Source organism: Peromyscus californicus, unplaced genomic scaffold (genome assembly GCF_007827085.1).
Source record: "Peromyscus californicus insignis strain IS unplaced genomic scaffold, ASM782708v3 Scaffold_16__1_contigs__length_79575227, whole genome shotgun sequence".
NCBI classification, from domain to species: domain Eukaryota; kingdom Metazoa; phylum Chordata; class Mammalia; order Rodentia; family Cricetidae; genus Peromyscus; species Peromyscus californicus.
In genome coordinates, this window is record NW_026294458.1 from 3,444,759 (window position 1) to 3,470,774 (window position 26,016).

The 26,016-nt window shown below is 49.6% G+C and overlaps 3 protein-coding genes across 8 annotated transcripts in view; 1 reads left to right on the forward strand and 2 right to left on the reverse strand.

Moving 5' to 3' along the window:
* Positions 1–1,998: 1,998 nt before the first annotated feature.
* Positions 1,999–10,100, reverse strand: Ccdc116 (coiled-coil domain containing 116). Its single transcript, XM_052740009.1, is given in 10 exon segments — positions 1,999–2,443; positions 2,446–2,613; positions 2,615–2,968; positions 4,411–4,637; positions 4,640–4,745; positions 4,748–5,020; positions 5,131–5,685; positions 6,587–6,724; positions 7,742–8,259; positions 9,988–10,100. Coding segments are annotated over 8 exon segments (1,944 nt in total). The 5' UTR covers positions 6,659–6,724; positions 7,742–8,259; positions 9,988–10,100; the 3' UTR covers positions 1,999–2,254.
* On the forward strand, positions 9,896–11,982 carry Ydjc (YdjC chitooligosaccharide deacetylase homolog). Of its 2 annotated transcripts, XM_052740010.1 has the most exons (5): positions 9,912–10,314; positions 10,402–10,561; positions 10,762–10,861; positions 10,955–11,132; positions 11,315–11,982. In XM_052740010.1, exons 1-5 carry the CDS (start codon positions 9,944–9,946, stop codon positions 11,682–11,684), a joined length of 1,179 nt encoding a protein of 392 aa, XP_052595970.1. In that variant the 5' UTR covers positions 9,912–9,943; the 3' UTR covers positions 11,685–11,982. The 2 variants fall into 2 exon arrangements, with proteins under 2 accessions (XP_052595971.1, XP_052595970.1); XM_052740011.1 differs by lacking the exon at positions 10,955–11,132 and having other exon boundaries at positions 9,896–10,314; positions 11,315–11,464.
* A 2,416-nt stretch (positions 11,983–14,398) lies between these two features.
* The window catches only part of Ube2l3 (ubiquitin conjugating enzyme E2 L3), a 54,797-nt gene continuing 43,179 nt past the window's right edge, over positions 14,399–26,016 (reverse strand). For all 5 annotated transcript variants that reach the window (XM_052740012.1, XM_052740016.1, XM_052740013.1 and 2 more), the window contains 2 exons: positions 24,389–24,575; positions 14,399–16,702 (listed from right to left, as the gene is read on the reverse strand). In XM_052740012.1, the coding sequence (XP_052595972.1) occupies positions 16,548–16,702; positions 24,389–24,575 (342 nt within the window). In that variant the 3' untranslated portion in view covers positions 14,399–16,547. The remainder of the gene's footprint in view (positions 16,703–24,388; positions 24,576–26,016) is intronic.

A 26,016-nucleotide genomic window follows, 5' to 3' on the forward strand; every position in this document is an offset into this window, starting at 1 on the left:
CTGCCAGTCAGTAGGAGCTGCAGACCCTTCCAGGAAGACCTTCTGTGGTGGCTTTTCTTAGTTGTTAACTTAACTACATCCAGAATTAACTAAAACCCAAAAATAGAGGACACACCTGTGAGGAATTTCTGCTTCATTTGAAGTGGAGAGATCCACTTCTTGTGGTGATATTTTGTGCTCTAACACATAAAGCTTGACTGAAGACCAGAGGGCAAAACTAGTTAGTCATAGAGGCCAGGCAGTGGTGGCACACACCTTTAATCCCAGCACTAGGGAGGTTGAGACAGGAAGTGACATGGCTGGGCGGAGAAAGGAATACCAGGCGGGAGGAGACAGGGGCTCAGTCCTTTCGGCTGAGGAGTTGGTGAGGTGAGAGGTGGCTGTGGCTCGTTCCTTTGTGTCTCTGATCTTTCTGCATTTACCCTGATCCCTGGCTTCGGGTTTTATTAAAACCAATTAGGATTCATGCTACAACTTCTAATCTGGATCTTTGAGGCAAGAACACATATCTTTTTTGTTTATTTGTTTGTTTCTGTTTTTTGAGACAAAGTTTCTCTGTGTAACAGTTCTAGCTGTCGTGGAACTCCATCTGCAGCCCAGGCTGGCCTCAAACTCAGAGATCCACCTGCTCCTGCCTCCCGAGTGCTGGGATTAAAGGCATGCGCCACCACCGCCGCCACCACCACCCCTGGCCAAGAAGACATATCTTTATTCCAGATCTTTAATCCAGATCTAATCTGAGCCATGCCTTCTGCTGGAAGCCCATATACGGACATGGAAGAAGGGAGCTTTTGCTCTTTGCCTACTTGCTCTCACCTTGCTAGCAAGTCCATTTCTTCACTGGCATTAGAGCCTGCTTCTTCAGGACTCCAGTGTGTACTGAGGAACAGCTGAGACACCCAGGCTTGTGCACACAACAACGCCTAGAATCTTGGACTTTCCGTTCACAGCCAGCCATTTTCGGACCAGCTGGACCACAGCCTGTTAATCTTTCTTTTTTTTTTTTAAAGATTTATTTATTTATTATGTACACAGTGTTCTGTCTGCATGTATGCCTTCATGACAGAAGAGGGCACCAGATCTCATTACAGATGGCTGTGAGCCACCATGTGGTTGCTGGGAATTGAACTCAGGACCTCTGGGAGCTGTTAATCTTTCTAATAAACCCCTTCCTATACATATTTATAAAGAGATTCATTCTATAAATTGAGGCCCACTGCACCAGTTCTGCAGACACTGTCCTCTAAGCATAACAGCCATTATTGTCTTCATCAGAGCAGCTGAGACTATCCAAGGCCTCTCAAGACTGAGCCCTTTGACACAGATGTGGAGGGACCTGCATCTGGGGACACAGCCACTTCTCCTACACTTCTTCTCCAAGTGTTATTCTGCCCACGGTGCACATGGTCTCCTGGTCTCTGAACATACTAGAACAGTGGTTCTCAACCTGTTGGGAGTTGAATGACGCTTTCACAGGGGTTGCCTAAGACCATCTAAATATCAGATGTTTACATCACAATTCATAACAACAGCAAAATTACAGTTATGAAATAGCAACAAAAATAATTTTTATGGTGGAGGGGTCACCACAGCATGAGGAACTGTACTAAGGGCCGTAGCATTAGGACTGTTGAGAACCACTGTACTAGAGTCTATACAGTATGGAAGAAGTGGGGCCTCGGCTGGGGGCGGGGTGGGGGAGTCCTGTCTATGGAGCTATTGTCGTCATTATCCAAACTGGCATGAGACTTTTTGGTGATGGAGCTGTTTGGAGGTCACACACTCCTGTAAGCAATCACTCATCCATTCCCCTGTAAACCCAATAAAATCACTGGTTCACCAAGTTATTCCTTTGGTGTGTCTTCAGTGCTCTGTCTTGTATCCCAAAGAAAAGTATGTAACATCACAGGCTGGCTCACCCTGCAGGGTGCTATTCAAGGGTAGGCATCCATCCAGGCGCAAGGAAAGATACAACACACCCAGGACCAGACAACTGTGTCCATCAACATGGCATTTATTTCCATTTGTCTCTTGGCTCCTTTGATAACATTGGCAGAACTCTTGCTGAGCACTGGTTTGTCTGACCCTTACTCAGGACAGGGGGCTGGCGGGGGGCCGGCTACTGGGATAGGGCAGGAGGAGGCAAAGAGGGGACTACTCTGTGTGGCTTCCAGGGGTCTCATGGGGAGTCATTGGGGCTCTTTACAATGGACTCGTTGATAAAGTCCTCCACCTCAGGCTCAGGCAGGCTAACCTAAGGCTGCTCATCCTCAGAGGAATTCTTGAGATCATCTTCTTCACTTCCCCCCTCCTCCTCCTCATCACTGTCCTCACCCTCTTCAGTATTTACTATTTCCTTGGACTGGGAGGATCTGGAGCCCATACCAGCGCTGAACACAGACAGCTTGGACTCTGAAGGGCTCCTGGGCATCTGTTCCTGGCCCTTGTACCAGGATCCCGAGGGCTGAGCAGCTGGCGGATTGGCAACTCAGGTCGGAGGGAGAATCGGGACCCTGCACTCTGATCCTGCGTGGCGTCACCAGTAAGCTTGGGTGGCACGGAGGGAGATTCTGAGCTATGGCGGGAGGTGCCAACACGGGAGGTACTGGGGGTGGGAGGCTGCTGGCCTGGAGGCATGCCTCGTGGCCTGCCTTGCCAACTCGGCTTCTTCCAATTTGCGCAGAAGGCGGGTCCAGTTGATGTCTGAGGACAAACGGATGTGGCTGCCCTTCACCTTCTTGAAGCCCAGAAAGATGTCCATGAGAACCTCAGTGACAGGAAAGGAGATGAAGCCAAGTTGCTTAGTGAGGCTTTCCTCAAACTTGTACTTGTAGAGAAGCAAAGAGACTGCCTTCTCAACCAAAAAGCTAGTGAGCTCCTCAAACCAGGGGTTAGAGATGTAGGACAAGCTGGACACAGATGAGATGGACGGCAGAGGCTTCTTTTTCGGGAACTTTGTGCCAGGGCTCTGTGCAACAGGCAAGAAGGAAAGGGAGACATTTAGCCCTGTTGCTGCCATCCCTCTGCTGCCCTGAGAAAGCACATTTCTGTGCCTTCCTGGCAGCTGTACCAATTGTCCCTGTTACAGACAGGGGGCCACACACACACACACACACACACACACACACACACACACACACACACATCACACTAGGATACAGACCTGCCACACCTGCTCTGCCACGACATTCATTCTCCACGCCTCACCTGTCAGGGCTAGAGCAGTGCCCACCAGCCTGGGCAGCCTGGGCTCCTGCAAGCTGGTGTGCAGGAGGAATCCCATCTGAGCCTGATGATGAGGGTTTGAGAGACGTCCAGGACCCCCAGGGTCAGGCCCCCTATGTCTTCATATATATTTCCTGACCAATGTCCCCTTTACCCAGCAGAAAGACTAGAGAGTCCTACAGCTGGATTAGGACAGCTTGACCTACTCGACCCTAGAATACAGGGGTGGTGCTCTTGGTAAAGGCTCCTGTTCATAGGAGACATGTGGGAGGGTCTCTGAGATTCACAAAGCCAGGTGGTGGTGGCACTCGCCTTTGATCCCAGCACTTGAGAGGCAGAAGTAGGGGACTCTCTGAGTTCAAGGCCAGTCTGGTCTACAGAGAGAGTTCCAAGACAGTCAGAGCTACACAGAGAAACTCTATCTCGAAAAACCAGATAACTCGGATAACTCTCCTCGGGGGGAGGCTCACAAACAATAATTTTAAAAAATACCCAAATTGCAGGCATGGTGATGCATGCCTGTAATCCCAGCATTTAGGAGGTAAAGGCAAGAATATCAGGAGCCCAAGGTCATCCCCTACTATGGAATGAATTTGAAAGACCAGACTAGGCTACATGATACCCTGTTTCAGGGAGAAAAAAAAATCGCAGGGTAAAAATAGCCTTTATTAATCTTTGACAACCCCTGGGAAAATAGGTAGACTAGGTTTCCTGTTCCCCAGCAGCTTGTATCTACCCCAGAAGATTTCTGCAATTCAGGGCAAGAGATCTTGTCCTTGGACATCAGCGACAGCGGCTACCAGATGTGGGGGAAGGAGCCCTTCTCCCTGAGAATGTTCTTCTAAGACCTCCAGCCCTACTCTTGAGGCCACCTCTGGACACACTGCGGTAGAGGAAGGGAGAAGCTTTTTCCCAAAAAAGGCGTGGGGAGAACACAGGGAAGGGGGAGGGAGGGAAAAGGATGCTAGCTAGATCGGGCCCCTGATGCGGCCAGAGGCAACCTCCACTGTGATCCCAGGGGCGGGCAGGGGTGAGGTGCAGGCCGTGACGGGGCTGAGTTATCTGGTTGGAGCTCAGGGCCACAGGTGGTTTCTGCAGTTTCTGCAGTTTGGGATCGGAGTCAGGGGACTCCTGCATGGAATGGAGGGAGGGGCTAGGGACGTTAGGCACTTGTGTAGGTGTCACCTTGAGCCTGAATCTGGTAGTCATCTGGGCGTTAGACATGGAGGGGGACTCCCGTCTGCCCTTGCTTTTCTTGCGAGCTGTCTTAAGGCTGGAGGCTGTGGTGGGAGAATCACAAGGCTCCACCCCATCCTCCCTGCTGGTGGGTATGGATGCCTTAGAGTCTGGCTGCAGAAGATCAGAGTTCCCAGGCAAGCACTGAGTTGGGCTCCGAGGCAACAGAGAAGAGAGGGGAAGCCATCGTGGCGGCAGGCATGGCTGAGCTTGTCTACCGCCTGGCTGACCACACGCTGCAGGGCAGGAAAGAGGCGATGCTCAGCCAGAAAGGTCCAGGGTAACAATGGGGTTCCCTGAGTGAACAATAGGCAGGCACATTGAAGGATGCTGGCTGGTTTAACAGTGACTTCATCTCCTTGTTTAACTCTTCTTTAAGGAAAATCATCTCCTGTTCTCCGAGTCCCAACTCTGATGTTTCAGGGGTGGTTGAGCTGGAGCCCCAAAGCCTAGTGACCCAAGACAGGGGCTGCTCCCGGGTCCACTGACTGCTGGTCTGGCTGCCCAGTGAGTCCCACAGCAGAGAATCCCTCCGGGAGCAGGATTGATTCAGGCCTTTCTGCAAAGAGAAAGGAAGACTGAGCAGTGTCCAACCAGGCCTAACAACCCCAGCCCTGAGCTCAGGCCCACCCTGCGCCCGCCAGCTTTAGCCATGGCAACAGATCTCACCCCTTTGTTCTCCAGACGCAGTAGCCTCTTGAGGTTTTTCTCAAGCAGGAGTTTGTCCCTCATAGGTGGCAGTGAGCCTATGCCTCGGGCACCAGGGTCACTGTCCTGGCTGTGGGAGCCCAGCCAGTCAGCTGTGATGCTGCTGTGGCAGTCAGACACGGAGCTGGAGCAAGATGGGTAATTGTTTGGGCGCCCAGCACACAGTGTGGGCCGAGTGCGGCGCCGATGCACAGAGTTGATGCTGGGTCTGGCTCGAGCCCGCTGCCTACCACTTGGCACTTCCAACGGGTCTTGCACATCCACCAGTGGCACTCCAGCCTCTGTCTTCGTGGCAGCCAAACGCTCTGATGCCTGTTCCACCACTGCCTGCAAGCTTTCCAGTACCTGTCCCTCTGTCAGGAAATCCAGGAAGGTGCCAAACACCTGAGGGCGCCTAGGCTTTTGCTGGTGGCCCTGGTGCTCTGAGTATCGGTTCATCGATGGTAGGTGTGGCACACGTCCAAGTCTGCAGGCTGACCCCCTTTCTGGCAACAGGTGCTTCTTGTGCAGCTGCATCTGAACAGACAGACTTGTCATAGCAGGCAGAATGCTCTGCAAGGGGTGGGGGTTATTTCTGGAGTCCTCCTAAGGTGCTATTAGGAGCTGGGTGGGACTGAACAATGAGAAAGACTTTTTCTCTTTTTAGGTTTGTTGGTGCTGGGGCTTGAACCCAGGGCCTTGAACATGCTTCTGCAAATGTTCAACCACTGAACTGCATTTGATTTTTTATAGCATCTGTGGGTGCATGTGTGCCTTAGTGCATGTGTGGAGGTCAAAGGACAACTGGTTGTAACTGGTTCTCTCCTTCTACTGTGTGGATCATGAGGATGAAACTCAGGCCATCCATTTTGATGCCAAGTGCCTTAATTCACTGAACCATCTCACAGCTCTGAATGACATTAAAAGTCTGGTAATCCTGGGTTTGAATCCCAGCTCTGCTACCTTCAGGCTGTGTGACAGTGCTCAAAACAGCTCCTCTCAGGCCTTCTCTGCAAAGTAGGGGTGACCTGAAGGTCCCCAATGCCTATATTTCATATATGCCAGGCCTAGCTGGGAGCCTGAAAGTGGAATTCTGTGTTCATGGTATGAGAGGGCAGTTATGAGGCCCTTCCTCCTCCTCTACCTCCTCCTGTCTCTAGCACAACCCTGCATTGTCTTCCCTGGGGCACTACACTTGAGGACTTGAGCCTGCTTCTCCAGCTTGAGTCTCCACGTGGACTCCATGCTCCTCCTCAGATCTTCCAGCCCACCCAAGTACCACCTGAGGGCCGCGGAAAGGGGGATCAGGGCTCGGCAGGCAGGAATAAGGGGAGCCAGAGCTAAAATCAGGGTGTTACCAGGTGACCCAGTGAGATAACTGGAGATAAGCGGTGGAAGTGGTCCAGACACTAATGTCGGGTCAGCTGGACAAACTTACTGGAGCCATGTAGGTGTTGTGACCAGCCTCGTCATCAGCCAGATATCCTGAGTGGTGGCGGTACCTTGCCATGATGTGGGTAATTAAATTTGTTTTCTGCTTCCTTTCTCAGGTTCGACAGCACAGAAGCAGACTCCTCTGTACAGGGCGGGAGAGGAAGTAAAGGTAGATCCAGGCCTCTATGGGTCCCTCACTCCCTGTACACTGTGTCCTTCAGACATTCCACCCTTCTCTGCTGGGACCTGCCAGGCATCTGCGGTCAGCTGCCCTCTGTTTGCAACTGTCTGGGACGACTAGTGTGTCCAACAAGTTTTCCAGACCAGAGGCGCCTTGGCGCCCCCACCAGCTCACCAGCGTCTCCTCTGTGCTTCTGGGGTTCCCTAGGTGAGCAGGGGTTTAAGGACTACCGCACAGTGCCCTGGAATCCCGCCCGCGGCCCCTGAGGGTGCTGATTTACATACTTCATTCTGATTGGCCAGAACCTGGCCTCCGTTCATTATCTTCCCCGACACAATGGTTGGGGGTGGGGCCCACACTGGCTCCTCCCCCACTGGGCGGGCTTTTTCTGTCAAGCCAGCTAAACCGTGCTCGGGTATGTTTATAGATTTGACTTTATTCTGCCAAGGGGTCTGAGTCTGGGGCTTGCTTCTCTAATCCTCACGGTGAAAGCCACAGCCTCCACTTATGACACAAACACCTTCCTCAGCTCATCCCTGGTCGCTGCACAGACTTGGACTCTTGTTGGCTTCCTTCCCTCAGCTAGTGTGGACTAGCCAGCATTTTCCTTCTCAAGTCTTTCTTTTTGGAAGCAGTGAAGAGTCCTGGTTTTCCACACAGATCTAGCTTCAATTCCTGTCCCTGTTTTTGGTTTGTTTTGCTGATGTGACTCAGCCTCTCAACACCGCCTCCTCGTCTGTAAATTGAGCTGAGCACCCTTCCACAAGTGAGTATTACATTATATATAGGTTTTTCGAGACAGGGCTTCTCTGTGCAGCCCTGGCTGTCCTGGAACTCACTCTGTGTAGACCAGGCTGGCCTTGAACTCAGAGACTCACCTGCCTCTGCCTCTTGAGTGCTGGGATTAAAGGCGTGCTCCACCACCCAAAAGATCTTTCAATACACATTGCACCTTATGGAAACCCCATATAAACTCACCTCAATTTTTTTCTTTTCCCTTCATCACAGAAGCTTGTCATTCCCAACAGATTCACAGCCACGTTGTCTTTCTCGTCTAACAGCTGGTACTTCTTTAGGGCAGACATTAAAGCTGTGAGCCCTGATCTCTAATGACTCCATTCACTCCCAGCACAATAAGTGCTTAGTAGTTCCTCTTCTCCATCTATGGTTCTCAGGGCCCAGGGCCTCAAGGCCTCTGGCCTTTCAGAGAGCAGCCTCCCAGAGGGGCACAGTGGCTGGATGTTGCCTGATGGTTCAACAATCACTATGACCGGACACAGCAGTGTTTACGCCAGGAACTTGGCTGAAAGGTACTTTGAGGCCTCCAACCCTTACAAAGCATCATCAGGTACTGTTGTGATTAAACTCTACTCTTTCCCCTCTGCCTGATCCAGGGGGTCAGATAGGGTGGGAGGAGCCAGAACAGGTTAAGCTCCCATCTGTAGAGGACAGTTCTTGCTCCACTCACTTCTCTGGTGAGTCTTCAGGTTCCTTGGCTGTAAAACAGAAACAAAATTACCAATATCACAGGCTTGATTTGAGTAACAGGCATTCTACAAGAGAAACCAAGACAAGCTGGGCATGCTCAGTGTTTGCTCAGTTGGCAGAGGGTTTGCCTAACGTGCATGAAGTCTTTGGTTCAATTCCCTGTACCAGGTGTGCTGGCACATGCAAGGGTCAGAAGTTCAAGGCTAGCCCCAGCTGAATGAATTAGTGAGGTCAACCTGGGATACGTAAGACTGTGTTTCAAACAATATCAAGACAGCCACATTACCAAGCAAATGCTGGCTGTCACCATGGTGACTATTGGTAAGTCATGGGTAAGAAAACCTTACTGGACAAAGAGCAAACGTGAGGTGCTGAAAAAGTTCCCTGCAGCTCGAGGTGAAAATGGGCTCAGGCTTTCTCCAGCGTAGCCACTGGTCTGCATGCTTGTGTTCCTGTCATGTAGAGCTTTTACATCCAGGCAGTGGCGGCCATACCTTTAATCCCAGCACTGAGGAGGCAGAGGCAGGCAGATCAGTTCCAGGCCAGCCTGGTCAGAGTGAGTTCCAGGACAGCCAGGGCCACACAGAGAAACCTGTCTCAGGAAGAAAAAAAAAAAAAATAGAGCTTTTACTAAGAAAAAGTCCCGTGTGTCCCCCCCCCTCCCCGAGCCAGTGAGGAACAGACTATTTGAAAAAAAGTAAAAACATCTAATAACAAGAAAAAGCTCATAGGCACTGCATAAAAACAAAGAAAATCAACATCACAAGGATGAAATAACCTGGCATCATCCCTTAGTGACGGAGAAGAGAAAATAACGGAATGACAGTACATGGCCCAGAAACTTAGCAATGGTAGAGAAGAGCAAGGGGAATTTTTCTTGAGTATTTCTCTTGTTTTCACTATTAAAAAAATTACTTTTCAAAAATCAATTTTCTTTTAGAGCTAGAGCTAGCTCAGTGGTAAAGAGCTTACTGCTCTTGCAAAAGACTGGAGTTTGGGTCCCAGCATGTGTTCGTATGTGGATCAATCACAACCATCTACTAACTACAGTTCCAGGGGATCCTATGCCTTTTCCTAGTCTCAGCGGGTCCAAACACATATGAGAGAGAGAGAGAGAGAGAGAGAGAGAGAGAGGAGGGGAGGGGAGAGAGGGGGGAGGGGAGGGGGAGCGGGGGGGGAGGGGAGGAGAGAGAGGAGAAAAGAGAGAGGAGAGAGGGGGGAGAGAGAGGAGAGGGGGAGGGGGAGGGGGGTGAGAGAAGAGGGGAGGGAAGAGGGGGAGGGGGAGGGGAGAGAGGAGAGAAGGTAGAGAGAGAGGGAGGAGAGAGGGAGGAGGGAGGAGAGAGGGAGGAGGGAGGAGAGGGGAGAGGAGAGGGGGAGAGGGAGGAGAGGAGAGAGGGGAGAGGAGAGGCGGAGAGGGGGGAGGAGAGGGGGGAGTGGGGAGGAGAGGGGAGAGGGGGAGAGGGGGAGGGGAGAGGGGGGAGAGAGGAGAGGGGAGAGGGGGAGAGAGGAGAGGGGAGAGGGGGGAGAGGGGGGAGAGAGGAGAGGGGAGAGGGGAAGGGAGAGAGAGAGAGGAGGGGGGAGAGGGGAGAGGAGGGGGAGAGAGGAGAGGGGGAGGGGAGAGACGAGAGAGAGAGAGACAGAAACAGAGACAGAGAAAGACATAGTGAGAGAGAGGAGAGAGAGGAGAGAGAGATGGATATAGACATGGGCCAAAAAAAATTTGCAGAGCAGTTGACCCGGGCGTTTGCAGCACTCGCAGAGACCTCTAGGTGGCAAAAGCAGCGGCGGCGTGCAGTCGCATTTAGGCGTGTGCGTCGGGGTGGGGCCTCGGCAGCGCTCAGGGCGGAGTCCGGGCGCTGCAGCCCGTTCCCTCCGGTCTCCAGACGGCGTTCGGCAGCAATGGCTTGGCCCCGCGTGCAGCTGGTTGTCACCGCTGATGACTTTGGTTACTGCCCGAGGCGCGATGAGGGCATCGTGGAGGCCTTCCTGGCAGGAACTGTGACCAGCGTGTCACTGCTGGTCAACGGCACAGCCGCAGAGAGCGCGGCCGAGCTGGCCCGCAGGTAAGGGCGGCCCCCCGCAGGGCCGGGCGGGCTTGGGGGGGCCGCCCGCTCGGTGGCAGACTGCTCGCTCTCGCGCTCCGCCTGCAGACACAGCATTCCCACGGGCCTCCACGCCAACCTGTCTGAGGGCCGTCCTGTGGGTCCGGCCCGCCACAACGCCTCGTCGCTCCTCAGCCCAGAAGGCTTCTTCCTCGGGAAGATGGGATTTCGGGAGGCCTTAGCGGCTGGAGACGTTGCTTTGCCCCAGGTGCGGAGGCGTGGCTGCAGGAGGATGCTCATCAAGATCCTCAAAGCTCAGCCCAGAGGTTTTAAAGGAAGTCGTTGGGGCAAACGCGGGCGCTGGATACGCTCCTAGTTCAAACACTGGAGCAGTCACACCGTAGCACCAAACGGAGCTCTTCGTTTTGTGGCTGCTTCCAGAAGTTCAAGGTATCTGTGCCCCTCCAGGTGCGGGAGGAACTGGAAGCTCAACTCAGCCGCTTCCGGGAGTTGTTGGGCAGGTCCCCCACGCACGTAGACGGGCACCAGCACGTGCACGTGCTCCCAGGTAGGCGGATTGAAGCGCCCTGATGGGGGTGGGGGTGGGGGCTGCCTTCCAGGGTTGGTGGGAGGTCGATGCTGAGCCCACCCCTCCAAGCAGGAGTGTGTCAGGTGTTCGCCGAGGCTCTGCAGGCGTTCGGGGTGCGCTTCACACGGCTGCCAGTAGAATGCGGCGTGGGCAGCTGCTCGTGGCTGGAAGCACCAGCGCGTGCCTTCGCCTGCACTGTGGAGCGCGATGCCCGGGCTGCCATGGGCCCCTTCTCCCGCCACGGCCTGCGGTGAGCACCGCCCTCCTCCACCCTATCCAACCCTGCCGAGTCCCCAAAGGTCCTAGTGCGTTCACTTGGCCAGATGTGCCCTTTTCTCAGCCAAAAAAGTTAGGAATTGACCTGCTGTCCTGCTTCACCCTCCGCCTAGCCCTACCGGAACTTAGGCAACACCTCTGTTGTGGCACTCACAGGTGGACCGACGCCTTTGTGGGCCTGAGCACTTGTGGCCGCCACATGTCTGCTCACCGAGTCTTGGCGTCACTGGCACGGGCCCTCGAAGATATCCCTGCTGGCCGTGCCCTGACTGCCGAACTGATGGCACACCCAGGATACCCCAGTGTGCCTCCAGCAGGGGGCTGCGGTGAAGGCCCCGACGCTTTCTCTTGTTCTTGGGAGCGGTTGCATGAGCTGCACGTCCTCACTGCACCCACCTTGCGGGCTCGGCTGGCCCAGAATGGTGTGCAACTCTGCGCCCTAGACGACCTGGATTCCAAAAGGCCCGGGGAAGGGGTCCCCTGTGAGGCAACTCTTGAGCCCTTCCTGGAGCCTTCCCTACCCTGACACCAAAGGCTAGCTACGAACTGCCTCTCACAGTGGAGGAAGGCCAGGGCTAGAGCTCTGGTTCAGCATGGAACCAGGCCTTGGAGCAGGGTCTGGTTTCTTAGAATGACAAGTCACTAACCCAGGTCCTTGCCGCTGAGCAGTATTGGGCAGCCTTGCCTGCTGCAGGCAGGGCTGGTCTGTGACATCTGGATTTAAGGCCTGCCTGAGCATTTGGTGCCAATTCATGTTGCAGTTAAAACCACCTGTTTAGTGGAGCAGTGGAGAGAGGTTGGTGTGAATAAAATAATGTCTTTCAGATTTGGCTGGTTTATAGTGTCCAGGTATCCTTCTCAGAAATAAGAATGGGCGCAGAGAACTCCTTTGTGGCTCCAACCAAGATATGCAAAAAATATCTTCACTTTCTAATTTTAATTTTGTTCATGCTTTAAACCCCTTAAAAAATTGCTTGCACTTGTGTTGGGAGGGGGTACATGCATACCATGGTCCATATGTTTTGTTTTTGAAATGGGGGTCTTAACACGTTGCTCAGACTGGCCTTGGAGTCCAGGGCTCAAGGGATCCTCCTCCATCACCTGTTAGCTGGGACTGCTGTGCCCTAGCAATGCTTACATTTCTTTTCTTTTTTTTTAATGGGAGGGAAATAAAAGATCCTCATTAGGGTGTTTGGGGGAGGCATATGGTAACAAGCATAAGTTTCATTTAAAAAGAGGTTATCTGAAGGGCCAGCAAGATGGCCAATTGTGTAAAAGTTCTTGTGTTTGATCCCCAGGACTGTGGAAAGAAAAAACCAACTCCCAAAAGTTGTCCCCCCTCAGACTCCACCCCCATACCCACACACACTACAGCAGCAGTGTTAGTCATCCCAAGAGGGGAGGCAACCTGTTATATGTAAGCCACTTCAGGGAACAGAGTCAAATAGGCCCTGCAAGTTATAGGAGTGGTTACATTTCCCAGGAGAGGCAGTCCTCTGCAGAAACGAGAAACTGGGATTCTAGCTACATATGCTCTATGGATGCTCTGCCGGGAGGGAATAGATAGGAAGGTGGTGGAACACAGCTTTACACCATTTTGGAAGATGGAAAGGAAACTGGAATACCACGTGAATGCTAGGCAAAACCAGACTGTCTTGATACTTGCCAAGGGTAGCATTGAACCGTTATTCCTGCCAATGCTGGGATTACAGCTGTGCATCATCACTCCCAGTTTACATGGTTTTTAGGACTAAGCCCAGAGTTTCATGCATGCTGTGTAAGTTTCCTATCAACTTGATTTCCTGTGCCCCCACCACAAACTTGTAAGTGGGGGTTGTGGAGCAGGGCTTTGAACTGACTTGACATGGCCTACATCTGTCCTGGAACTGGGGGGTCAGGGAAGCAAGTTCTCACCTGACAAGACGTGTGGCTTTCTAAAGGGATATTGTTCCTCCTCCTCCTCCCTTGTTGGCTCCAGTCTATTATAAACTTCCTCGACCTTGACTTGGGCAGTGATTCCTCTGCTGTCTACCATTCACCTCCTCCCCTGACTCCTGTGGTTCGGGCGCACATTCTGTTGGCTGGAGGCCTAGTACAAGGGGACAGCTCCTAGAGTGTGATTCTACAATGGAGTGCTCAGAAGGAAGGCTCTGCTGGGATACTGCCCAGCCTACAAATGGCAAATCAGTGTGATCTGGGCCACACTGGAAGAAGAGGAAGGTTCTTTAGAGGTAAGCTTCCTTCTTTGGACCTTGAGCATGGTGCTAGGTAAGTGGTCTGTACTGTCTGCTTTTCCAGGATTGCTGTCTTGAGTCACCCAGGAAATGCCATTTACAGGACGCGGCCTGGGCTGGGCACCATGTCACAGTGTCCGTTTCTTCCTCAACTTTGGGGGTGGGGGTGGGGGGGTGGGGGGGGGGGCGGCAGTGCTGTTTGCTCACATAGGACGTGGACAGGGCAGGTCAAATCAAACTGACTTCTCCCTAGAGTAGACTGCACAACATGTTGGGGGACACATCTCTTAAGGCTAGAGGAAGTGACATGCCAAGCCAAAGCTGAATGGCTTACAAGCTGCTTACTCAGCAGCAAGGAAACTGGGCCTTTGGCTACAGGAGTAGAATAACAAGTCAGGATGCAGGGGGTACGGGACTTAGGGGCTAAATACTTATTTGAAGGGAAACAAGGGGGAGGAGGATTCTGAGTTCAAAGCCAGCAAGGCTCCAGCAATGTCTGGAAGCCAACGTAAAACGATGGCCCAGGAAGTATTCCTGCAAGATCTGCAGACCCAGCTGGGAAGGTAAACTGATTTCATCTGGTGCCCACTTGTCACAGGCCTGGCTGGTGCTGTCGTGTCTTAGTAGCTGTCTGAGAAACCCAGTGAGTTTCCAGATACGGCTATGATTCAGAGACAGATACTCTTCAGTTCAAGCCCCTGATCAAACCCCTCTTCTTGACTAGTTCTCATGTTTGCTAAATGCAATTCACATTTTCTTGGGGCTAGAAGGATGAAGTGACATCTTGTGTGTCCGTCAGTCTCCTGGATATCCATGGAGTCTCTGCAGTTTTCCCAGTGTTGACCGCCCCATCTACTTCTACCTGGCAAGACACCAGTATACCTCTTTTAGAGGCTGGCAAGCAGAGGAAAGAGACCAGAGGCCTAGACACTACTCTCTTTAGTTTCCAAGAACACAGGCCCCCAGCCATGTCCATCCCCAAAGGAAGAAACCCATACACCCAAACTAGTGTCTGAGAACATTTTTATTAAGGACAGATGGGGTCACAGCATCTTAGAAAGCCTATTCTCTGCCATCGTGGAAAGAGCAGGACAGGACCCGGGCACTTCAAGGAACCAGGGGGATGTGAATTCCTGAGCCAACTTGTGTCAGGGGTGGGTGGGTGGGTGGCTGCTCACAGACATCCCCTTCTCTAAAGGATCCAGCTCTTCTTTAGTTTGGAGTAGCCAGAGCTGCTGCCAGCTTGCTCAAAGCCTGCTCCAGGACAGGGCTAGAAAGAGCAAGGCATGCAAGCCCAGAGGGACACTACTGACTCCAAGCCAGACCCCTGCTTCCAGGGCAGGCCACGGTTGTCAGTACTAGGGCTGAGAGTCCCTGAGAGGGGCTGCTGGCATAAGGGTGCCTCCCATAGTGAGCAGAGAGCAGTGAGGGGTAACAGGCAGGTAGAACTAAGCTATCGGACAGGTGGACTATCTCTAGATTCAGAAAAGCAACAAGAACAAATGGTGGCTTGTTTGGACAACTTCTGACAGAATTTGGCATTTTATTACAAATCTGAACGTGAATGAAATAAAATCCATTGTCACTTTTCTGCCAATGAAGAGACAGACGTAGAAACGCAGGCCCGGTGCTCTGGCCATCCTGGGCACATGAAGTCTCCAGAAACCTGCCCCATGCATACCTAGAACTAAAGCACAGTTCATTTATGCACCACAGGAGCCAAACACTTGGAAAACTATATAGTGTTACACTGCCTGAGAGGACCTGTCTCACTCCTTTATAGGCAAAACCCAGAGCTGTCTTCCAAGTAGGTGAGCCCCAGGTAGCCCTGAAGTTAAAGAACTACGGTTAAAGCAGAAAGCTAGAGCTCTTGAGGCAATCTTCTCCACAGGATCTAGACCCTAAGTGAGTTGGTGAACACAGGCAGTCAGGCCGACAGCTCCCTCAGGGTGGCACCACTACTTCAAGGACAGTCCCACTTGCCTTGAAAAGACATTAACATTCAAATCTTGACAAAGTTCATTTGATGATAAATTCTAAGGTCAAATTTTATTTCTACAAAAAAAGGCAATGAAAACAATATAAAACATATTGAAAGGATATTACTGAGTGAGCTTCCAGTGGAGCTTGACTCTGGAAAGGCCATCCTGTTCCTGGGCTGCATCAGCAGCTGCTCTGAGGAAGGGGCAGCTGGTTACAAAGCAGAAGCCACCAATGCTGACCCCACAAAGGGCAAACCATGTGGAGGGAGACAGTGGTGGCCTGCTGTGCTGAGGAATTGGGGCTCCTTGGCACACCTCAGCAGAGCTTGGTGGTGGTGAAGCTTGAGATTTCAACAGACTATCCTGGCTTTTGCTTTGCCTGTGATGAGCAGCAGGCCGTCTACCACAGCTGCACGGAGGACTGCTGACTGAAGACATCCTCACACAAGTGCACGGCGTTCTCTGCTGGCAGACCCTCCCTCCAAGGTCACCACAAACCTGGTACTGCAGGGTTCTCTACAAAGAACACACAGCTTGACCACGGGTTGGGGGCGTGGGGTCTGCCCATTGAGTCTGTTACTGTGGAAACACTTGCTAAGGTTTTATGTAAAAGCAGCTTCCCTTTGAACAGACATTCTGTTTTGGGGGAGGGTGGGGGCATTGTTATTGTTTTATAATTTTTTAAAGGACATTAATAGGGTGGCATGAGGGGGACTTGAGCTATCACCCACAGGCAGTGTGGCACAGGAGAAGAGCTGCCAGCGCTGCTACTTCTGTGGGGAGCTGGGGCCTTAGTCTGTGGAAGGGCATTGAAAGGGAAAAGGGCAATGGGGAGAGGGAAGCAGGACTTTTTTTTTTTTTTTTTTTTAAACCTGGGCTAACTGTAACTTTGAGTAAATCTGGGCAAGAAAAGAAATGCCATTCTTTTGAAGTAGACTAAAGCAGTGATTTTTAAAACAAAGCAAGCAGAACTAGAACATCTGAATTTTTTAATCCTTCTTTACAGGTTACCTAGACCACTTTTGATTAAGAAAACTGTAGAAAGTTAGTAACTGCCACAAGCGGACGCCAGGTGGTGGCCCGTGTCAATTTTCCACAGAGTCCTGCTTTGCGGGGTATCTGAGTACTGCTCGGGGCTCTGCTCAAACTTGCTGGAATCACTCGTGGCAGATTTTAGTCCACAGGTCGCTTTTCCCCATATTTCTTTGTAAACTCTTCAGCATTCTTACAGAATTTTTTACGGTCCTTAGAGTATTCTTCAGCTAGGTCAGCCCGGAGTGGGTGCTCAGGCTGGGGGTCGTTCACCAGTGCTATGAGGGACTGGATTACTGCCAAAAGAAGGATAAGGCATTGGGGTTAAAACAGACTCAGAAAGAGCACAGGTAAGATGCTACTGACCTCAGGAAAAAAACTGCCATCTCTCCACTGACTCAAACCCTGGTTGCTCCTTCTTTCTGATGACCTGGAATTCCTGACCCTGCTGAGTGTTGGGGGTGTTATGTAGTCAGGGCTTTATGGATGCAAGGTTGGCTCTGTCCCAAGTGAGCTATATGCCCACAGTGCGCTTTAAAGACAAATCGGCCTTCTGTTTATTCTGACCACCCGAACTCAACCCATCTCTTCTGTAATCAGGAGAGAAACAGATGATCGCTAACTAACAGCTTGACTGATCCAGCCTCAGAAAAGCCTTGCAGCCCGGAAACGTAGTGAAACGCAGAGTCTATTGGTAAACTGTCATATGCTGTTTTGAACTGAGAAGCTGGCTCTGGAAGAGACTCCAATGTCAAGTGTTCTCCAAGATTCCTTATCTGGGGATGTACTATAGTCTCAGTGACAGGGAGCAGAGAATAGCAAAACAGCCTAGGAGTAAATACACTGTGCCCTTGAGAACAGCTAGAAGGTAAACAATTTCCAACCCAAGTTACTACTGTTTATCTCATGGCATAAAAATGCCTGCAATGGGAAAGATGTGGAGAGTTGGAAGTTCAGCCGTGGAGAGAAAGCTCACCTGGAGCTCCGGTTGACACCTCCACCCCCCATCAGTTTCTGTTGTAAGCACCCAATTTGATGTTTTCTCTATCTGCTCTTTGTTCTTTTATGTGCAAGTCTCACCTGAGGAGACTACGCTGCCTGGGACTCTGTCTTGCAGATTCCAGCTGGCTACCTTTAAAGAAGGATACCCGCTGCCAGAAACCAGAGGCCATGAACCAGATCAATGACTCATAGCAATGAACATTTGCTAGTAAAGCTGACTGGACAAAAGGGTACACTGTGAGACACACTTTGGTTCCTATGCCACCAGGATGAGAAAAGGTGTTGGAGATGTGGGAAAGACGAAGCCAAGAGGGTTTTGGGGTGCTTTGTTCTATTCTTGTGTTTGTTATGTTTTATTTTAGTTTGATTTTTTTTTTTATTTTCTGGTGAGGAGGTGCAGGGGTGAAGGGAGAATATGGGGGGACCAGGAGGTAAGTGGAATTGAGGTACATGATGTGAAATTCCCAAAGAATCAATACAGAAATGTTTAAAAAAAGGACATTCCCCCATGTAGGTGTCATGCTACCTATCCCCGATGTTTCCAGACAGGCCCTCACTATGCAGCCCGGGCTGGCCTGGAACTCACGTCAGTCAGTCAGGGTGGCATTGCATTTACACAGATCCCCCGTCTCTGCCTCCCAATTTCTGGGACTAAAGGTGTGTACCTCCCACCCGCACTATTTATTCTTTTACTTTAGCTTGCTGTACACTTCATAAGTTTACTCATTCAAAACTGAAAATATGGCTAGTACAGATCATTTTCTGGTTTTTTTTTTTTTTTTTTTTTTTTTTGGTTTTTCGAGACAGGGTTTCTCTGTGTAGCTTTGCGCCTTTCCTGGAACTCACTTGGTAGCCCAGGCTGGCCTCGAACTCACAGAGATCCGCCTGGCTCTGCCTCCCGAGTGCTGGGATTAAAGGCGTGTGCCACCACCGCCCGGCCTGTTTTTTTTTTTTTTTTTTTTTTTTGGTTTTTCGAGACAGGGTTTCTCTGTGTAGCTTTGCGCCTTTTCCTGGAACTCACTTGGTAGCCCAGGCTGGCCTCGAACTCACAGAGATCCGCCTGCCTCTGCCTCCCGAGTGCTGGGATTAAAGGCGTGCGCCACCACTGTCCGGCCAGATCATTTTCTGAAAAGTACAGAACATCTGGAGCTCCTGGCCCTCGTCAGCCCCTTCTCCTGGGCCCTGGAGACAGCAGGCCTGTTCACATCTCTATGGGTCTGTACACAAGGTCACCTCTCCAGGCAGTTGTGTGTGGTGGGTCAGTATGACACACTCTGCTCATTAGGGTACTTCCAATCACGAGAAAGAAAAAAGTGCATTATGAAGCTGCACCTGTCTGTGAGCAATAAGTCCACCTTAGAGGAACTATCGAAGACAGGATTTATCACAAAAAGTGCTCTATCGACCAAGAGATTAGAAAGCATAAAAATTCCCAAATCATAACCAGCAACTAGATGTGGCACCTTCACAGCTTAAATTATTTCACTTAAAAGCGTAAGACAATCCGGGCGATGGTGGTGCACGCCTTTAATCCCAGCACTGGGGAGGCAGAGCCAGGCGGATCTCTGTGAGTTTGAGGCCAGCCTGGGTTACAAAGCGAGATCCAGGACAAGCACCAAAACTATACAGAGAAAAAAAAAAAGGCGTAAGACAAGAAGATCATTAGCTTGAAGCTAGCCTGGGCAACAGAGCTGGAATCCATAAACTACAGAGAATCACATTGCCATGTTGTCTTTTTGTAATTGTTTCATGTACCATACTATTTTAAAAGTTTGTATACTATGAATCTACACTTTATTATTTTTTTTTATGGCTACACATTGTCACTATATAAAAATACCACAGTTGATCAGTTTTTTTGTCAATCTGACACAGGCCAGGTTCATCTGGGAAGAGGAAACTTTAGCTGAGAAAATGGCCTGTAGGCAAGTCTATAGAGCATGGTTAATGGTTGACATGGGAGAGAGAGTCCAGCTCACTGTGGACTGTACCACCCCTAGGCAGATGGTGCTGGGTATATAAGAAAGCAAACTGAGCAAGCCATAAGGAGCAAGCCAGTAAGCAGTACTCTTCCGTGGTCTCTACTTCAATTCTTTTTATTTTTTGAAACCATTTCTCTGTGTAGCCCTGGCTGTCCCAGAACTCAGAGATCCGGCTGCCTCTGCTTCTAGAGTGCTGGGACTAAAGGCGTGTGCCATCACCCCTAACTTCCGCTTCAGTTCTAACCTCCAAGTTCCTGCTCTGACTTCCCTTCAAGATGGATTGTAAGCTATAAGCTGAAATACAACTTTTCTTTCCCAAGTTGCTTTTGGTCACGGTGTCTTTGTCCCAGCAATAGAAGCAGACTAGACACCGTTATGTATATCCATTTATTTGAGTTGCTTCTCCTTTGAGCCTAGTATGGCTTGAGCTGCAATGAACTGACTGTTTCAGCACAGAGGAGTGTGCTTGCTTGGCAGATAAAAGCTCTTGCCTCCAAGCTTGATCCCTGCCATTCACATGGGTAAGGAGAGAACTGACTCCCTCAAGCTGTCTTCTGACCTCCCACATGCATGCTATGACATGCATTCATGCACACACACAAACACACGAATGTAATTAATAAAAAATGTTTGTGTGAACCCATGATTTCATTTTTGGGGGGGCATACACAACTAAAAATTGACCTGCTGGATCACAGGAGCATTTTCTTTTTCATGTTGCTTTTCCATTATGCTTAATTTGTCTGTGTGTCTTCAAGTTAGAATGCACACATTTGTGCATGTGACTTCAGGGGCCAGAAGAGCTGCAGAGCTGAGATGGCTGCCAGGCACCCAATGTGACTGGTGGGAACCGAGTTCAAGAACTGCTGAGTCATCTCTCCAGCTCATATACTAAGAACATTTTAACTTTGCTGTGAACAGTCTTAACTTTTTCGTTTCTTTGCTTTTTAAAAAAGATTTATCTAGGGCTAGAGAGATGGCTCAGCTGTTAAGAGCACTGGCTGTTCTTTCAGAGGTCCTGAGTTCAATTCCCAGCACCCACATGGCGGCTCACAACCATCTGTAATGAGATCTGGCATCCTCTTCTGGCCTGCAAAAGCATACATGCAGACGGAACACTGTAATCATAATAAATAAATCTTTAAAAAGTAAAATGTATCTTATTTTATGTGTATGGTGTTTTGCCTGCATATATGTCTGAGCACTGCATATACAGTGTTCATGGATGCCTCAGAGGGCACTGGATCTCTTGCAACTATAGTTAAAGATGGTTGCTAGCCACCATACGTATGCTGGGAATTGAACCATGGTCCTCTGGAAGTACAAGTGCTCTTAACTACTAAGCCCTCTCTCTCCAGCTCCCAATCTTATCCTTTTTATTTTCCATACCTGTCTAATAAAACATAACTCTGAGGGACTGGAAAAATGATGGCTCAGTGGTTAAGAACACTGCTGTTAACACTGTTCTTAACACTTGTTAAGAACAAGGCTGCTCCTCCAGAGGATCTGGGTTCAATTCCCAGCACCCACATGGCAGCTTACAACTATCAGTAGCTCTAGTTCAGGGGATCCAACACCCCCTTCTGGCTTCCCTAGATACCAAGCATGCACAAGGTACACAGACATACATGAAAGCAAAACACCCATACACATAAAATAGTAACACTAACAATACAACTTTGAGACTCTCTAGACAGAAAACCCTAAGAGAATCTAGAGATCAACAAAAGGCTGTATGGTGGATGACTGACATGAGCTAGAGCCTATTCCATTAAAAAGACCTAATAGGAAGCTAGATTTGAAAGGAGTCATCAATGGAAATGCTCCTAAGGACATGGGCAGAAGAAAACCACAAGCAGATGCTATTAAGAACAAGTGACATGTTCATTTCAACATTAGCAAATGCAGCAGAACTGCAAGACATTAAAAAAGGAAGATGAAGCCAGGCGGTGGTGGCGCACGCCTTTAATCCCAGCGCTAGGGAGGCAGGGGCAGGTGGATCTCTGTGAGTTCAAGGCCAGCCTGGGCTACAGAGTGAGTTCCAGGACAGAACCAAAACTACACAGAGAAAGCCTGTCTCGAACCCCCGCCCCCCCCCCTACACAAAGGGAAGATGACTCTAGGATGATGATGGCTGGAGAGCAGTCAGGGAAGAGGAGGACCAGACACACCAGGACAATGAGCACAGCAGCGTCTGCCATGTGGCCACAACAGAACCACACACATAAGTGTGTGGAGGGACAGAGGCTGGAGAGAGGGCCCTCCAGAGCACCTGAGTTCCTTCGCCCTCACAAAGCATCTCCTAAGCATTTGTAACTCTAGTTCCAGGGAATGGATGCCGTCTTTTGACCTCCGCAGCACTACATGTATATGGTGACAGACACACATTCAGGCAAACACACACATTTAAAAAAGAAGGAAAAGGAAAAGCATGTAGAGACAGTAAGGTACTCGGTGCCAGTGGCCCCTCCTCTGCCAGTGTCCCCAATTCTCCCATCCTGAATACCCTGCCTCAACTCCTTTAAGACTCAGTCTCCTTCCCTGTACAAGACTGTACTTGCTTGACCAATAGGACCCAGGAGGAGGGACACAACAGTACTAACACTACACTGAGGTGTAAGCAGCTTGCTGCTCCAGCTTTCAACCTAGAGCTCCACCACTGCTATGAAGAAGTCCAATGCACTTCATGGAGAATAAGCAACACACAGACAGCCAAGTGCCCAGCTAGCACCCAGGGCCACACTGTGAATGATACCCAGTGGCACAATTTACCCCCAATGAGAGTAGCTGAGTATCCCCAAGAATAACCATCCCTGTTTGAGACAGCCAATCTACAGAATGAGCAAAAAAAAAAAAAAAAAAAAAAGTTACTTTAAGCCACTGTTTCATTTTATCTTTAATTAGTTAGCTCTTAAAAAAAAAATTTATTATTTATTTATTTATTTTGGTTTTTCGAGACAGGGTTTCTCTGTGTAGCTTTGTGCCTTTCCTGGAACTCACATAGTAGACCAGGCTGGCCTCGAACTCACAGAGATCCGCCTGGCTCTGCCTCCCAAGTGCTGGGATTAAAGGCGTGCACCACCACCACCGCCCGGCGATTAGTTAGCTTTCTAAAAAATAATTTGCTTACTTTTATTTCATGTGCGTTTGTGTTTTGCCTGTATGTATTGTCTGTGTGAAGGTGTCTGATCCCCCTCTGTAACTAGAGTTACAGACAGTTGTGCACTGCCATGTGGGTGCTGGGAATTGAACCTGGGTCCTCTAGAAGAGCAACCAGTGCTCCTATCCGTTGAGCCATCTCTCCAGTCCCTAATTTTATGTGATTAGAGTTGTACCTACGTGTATGTTTGTGTACTATGTACAAGCCTGGTACCCTTGGAGGCCAGAAGAGGATATTAGATCTCCCTGGAACTAGAGTTACAGGCGGTTGTGAACTGCCATAAGGGTGATGGGAATTGAACTCAGGTCCCATGGAACAGCATCCAGTGAATGAATCATCTCTCCAGTCGCTAGCCACTAAGTTTCAATGGGGGTTATAATACAGCATAGGTAACAGAAATAGGAGAATATGGCATCCCATCCTGAATCCCGTCAGTGCTATTATTGACAGAATCAAAGCCGCACTACAAAGACTCAAGCAATTGGTTTTCTAGGAAGAAGCTCTGAGCTGTCCCAAATCACAAAACCAGTAATTCTGTCACTATAGGTGAAATGAAATTCTTAATAACCAATAAGCATATTCTACAGAAGAACTGCCCCGAACTGCAGAGTGGTGGCGGCACACGCCTTAATCCCAGTATTCAGGAGGCAGAAGTGGATCACCTCAAAGTGAGTTTGAGGCCAGCCTGGTCTACAGAGCGAGTTCCAGGACAGCCAAGGGCTACACAGAGAAACCCTGTCTCGAAAAACCAAAAATGAAAACTAGCCCTAACCTATCTGGCTCTTTGGAGGGAGGAGCACAGCCCCAACCTGAAACTGCAGCAGGCTGTGTATCTAGACGTGAAGATAAAATAGGACTAAGAGGTGGTAAAGCATCTGCACCCAGGCCTGAGAGCCCCCTGGCCCTGGCCTTCATGCCATCGGTTCACAGCGAAAGGAGGAGACTCTAAACTGGTCAGTGCCAGAGGGTCTGGTATAGAAGCCCTTCTCCCCACACATACCTATGACTTGCCCCTGGGGCGGGTCCGAGACAGGAGCCCTTAAGACCCAAGATCTGGATGTGCCAGCTCTCTTGGTTCCTTGTGATCCTGGATGCTGGATGGCAGATCAAGCAGAGTTCTCCAGAGAGCACCGCTGGACTGCACTCCATCTCTCCCAGATCCTGTAACCAACCCCTTTACTGGCTGTAAGTTACCCAAAAATAAACCTGCCTTTTTACTACATGAAGTTGCCGTAATAAATCTCCCAATATAAAGTCTCTCTACTAGAAGTAGTAAGAAAGGGACAAGAAGGAGAACAATCATGACATGTAATCAAACACTTTTCTAAGAAAAATGAGCATGGACATATATAGTCACATCTAATTCTAAGAATTACAGACAATGCAGCCAACTCCGTGCTTTCATAGGAAGCTACCCAAGTCTGACTGTGTCTGGTCTTGAACCCCCAAACCACATACTGGGAGCGACAGGATTTGGTTCAGCCCTTCTGTTGAGCCTGAAATGTCCTCACTAACCTTTCTTCTAAGTGATTCCAAGTGCTAACTGTCGTGTGCATCCAACACCTTCCTCACTTTCCCCATCTAGGCAGTATCACAATCCTTGAGCATCTCCAAGGTCAGTGTCCATGCACAGTTGACAGCTCGACTGAGGCGAGGCAAACTCACAGGACTGACAGGGTTTCAGCAGTACTTCTCTGTACACTTGGGTTGCTAAGGTAGTTTTTCTCTCAACTCTGTCTGATAGAGTATTAGAGAGAACCTTCAAGCACCCATCACAAAGCAGTATTCCCAGAAAAGAGACCTATCTAAGGCAGCGAGAAGAAAGGTGCACGGCTCACCTTGGTCGGTCTTGGTGGCTGGCTTCCAGTTTTCAGCACTAATTACGGGCAGACAGACCTGCCCCTTCTCATCAATGTTAGGGTGATAGATCTTGGTTTTAAATGTGATCTTGGGTGGTTTGAATGGATACTCTGCTGGAAAGTTGATTTCAATTCTAAAGGCCCCCTTGTCGTACGGAGGGTTGTCCTAAAAGAAAAAAAAAAGGGGGGGGGGACAAAAAAAAAACAAAAAACACATCAAAATCAGCACACCAAAGTCCATACACCTATGGCCAAGCCAGGGCTGCTTTAACTGTTCATTACTTATTCCCAACAGTACACTGACTGAAGCCCTGCCACACAAAAGGCAATCCAACAACCAACCAGCATTTCTAGATAAGATGCCCAATACATTTTGAAAAGGTCCGAAATCAATGTCATAATAACCTTATTGTTTTTTCAATAGTGTGGTGGTTTGAATGAGAAGTGCCCCCCCCCCCCCAATAGGCTCATGTTTGAATGCTTGGTCTGAAGTTGGTGTAACTGTTTGCAAAAGATTAGGAGGTGTGGCCATGTTGGAGAAGGTGTGTCACTGGGGGTGGGCTTTGAGCTTTCAAAGCCAGCCTGGTCTACAGAGTAAGTTCCAGGACAGCCAGGGCTACACAAAGAAACTGTCCTGAAAAAAACAAAACAAAAAGAGCAAAGAGCACCTTTGCTGGCTCATATTGTAAGAATATGTTTGGTTCTACATGAAACTGCCTATGTGACAGAATCCTGAGAGAAACAACTTAAAAAAGCTTCTTTTGGCTCACACTCCACATTAAGGTAGATAGAGAGAGAGAGAGAAGAAGGCCCAGACTGAAACCTGAAAAGCCCACTCCTAGTGACTTACTGCCACCAGCCAAGCCCGACCACCTCCTAAAAGTTCCACAGTTTCCCAACTGTGCCACCAGTTTGAACATGAGATGTGGAGGGTAAAGTTTTAAAGATTTATTCTGTGTGTATATGCACACATGTGTGGGTAGCTACAGAAGACAGAGGGCATCAGATCCTTGGGCTAGTTATAGATGCTTGTGAGCTCCTGGATGTGGGCATTTCCAATTCAAACCATAGACACTGCCCAAGCATCTTCCTAAGTTCCATTTGCACTCCTCCAGCAATAAGTCAAAAGTTGCACTGCTTCAGTACTAGCTGCATTTAAAGTTGTCAATACGTTATTGTCACACTAGGCACTTCACTGTTGCTTCAAGTTCTTTTTCAATGACAGACAATATTAAGTTTGCTTTCTGTATATTTCTCTCTTTAAATTTCTTTTAAAAAGAAAAAACACTGTGAGTCTCTGTGTGGGCACACATGCATGTACACATGGAGGTCTTCCTCCACCTGTGGGTCTAGGGAATTGAATTCAGGTCATCAGGCAGGGTAGTAAGCACTCCTACCCACTGACACACCCACCATCAGCCCTCTTTCTTTGCTCCCTCCTCTGTAGGTAGCTGAAGCTAGCTTTGAACCTGCAGTCTTCCTGACTCTTACTCCTGACCCCTATGGTGATATTTTATTTGTGCTGAAATGTAAGTTTATTTGAAAGTTAATAAAGTTGCCTGGGGGTCCGAGCTGAGAGCAAGCCATTTAACAGAAGTCTGCGTGGT

Coding starts and splice junctions, on each gene's coding strand:
- Ydjc (XM_052740010.1), top strand. CDS start 9,944: ATGGATATAGACATGGGCCAAAAAAAATTTGCAGAGCAGTTGACCCGG. Junction 10,315..10,401: donor GCGGCCGAGCTGGCCCGCAG/GTAAGGGCGGCC, acceptor CTCCGCCTGCAG/ACACAGCATTCCCACGGGCC. Junction 11,133..11,314: donor TTCTCCCGCCACGGCCTGCG/GTGAGCACCGCC, acceptor TGGCACTCACAG/GTGGACCGACGCCTTTGTGG.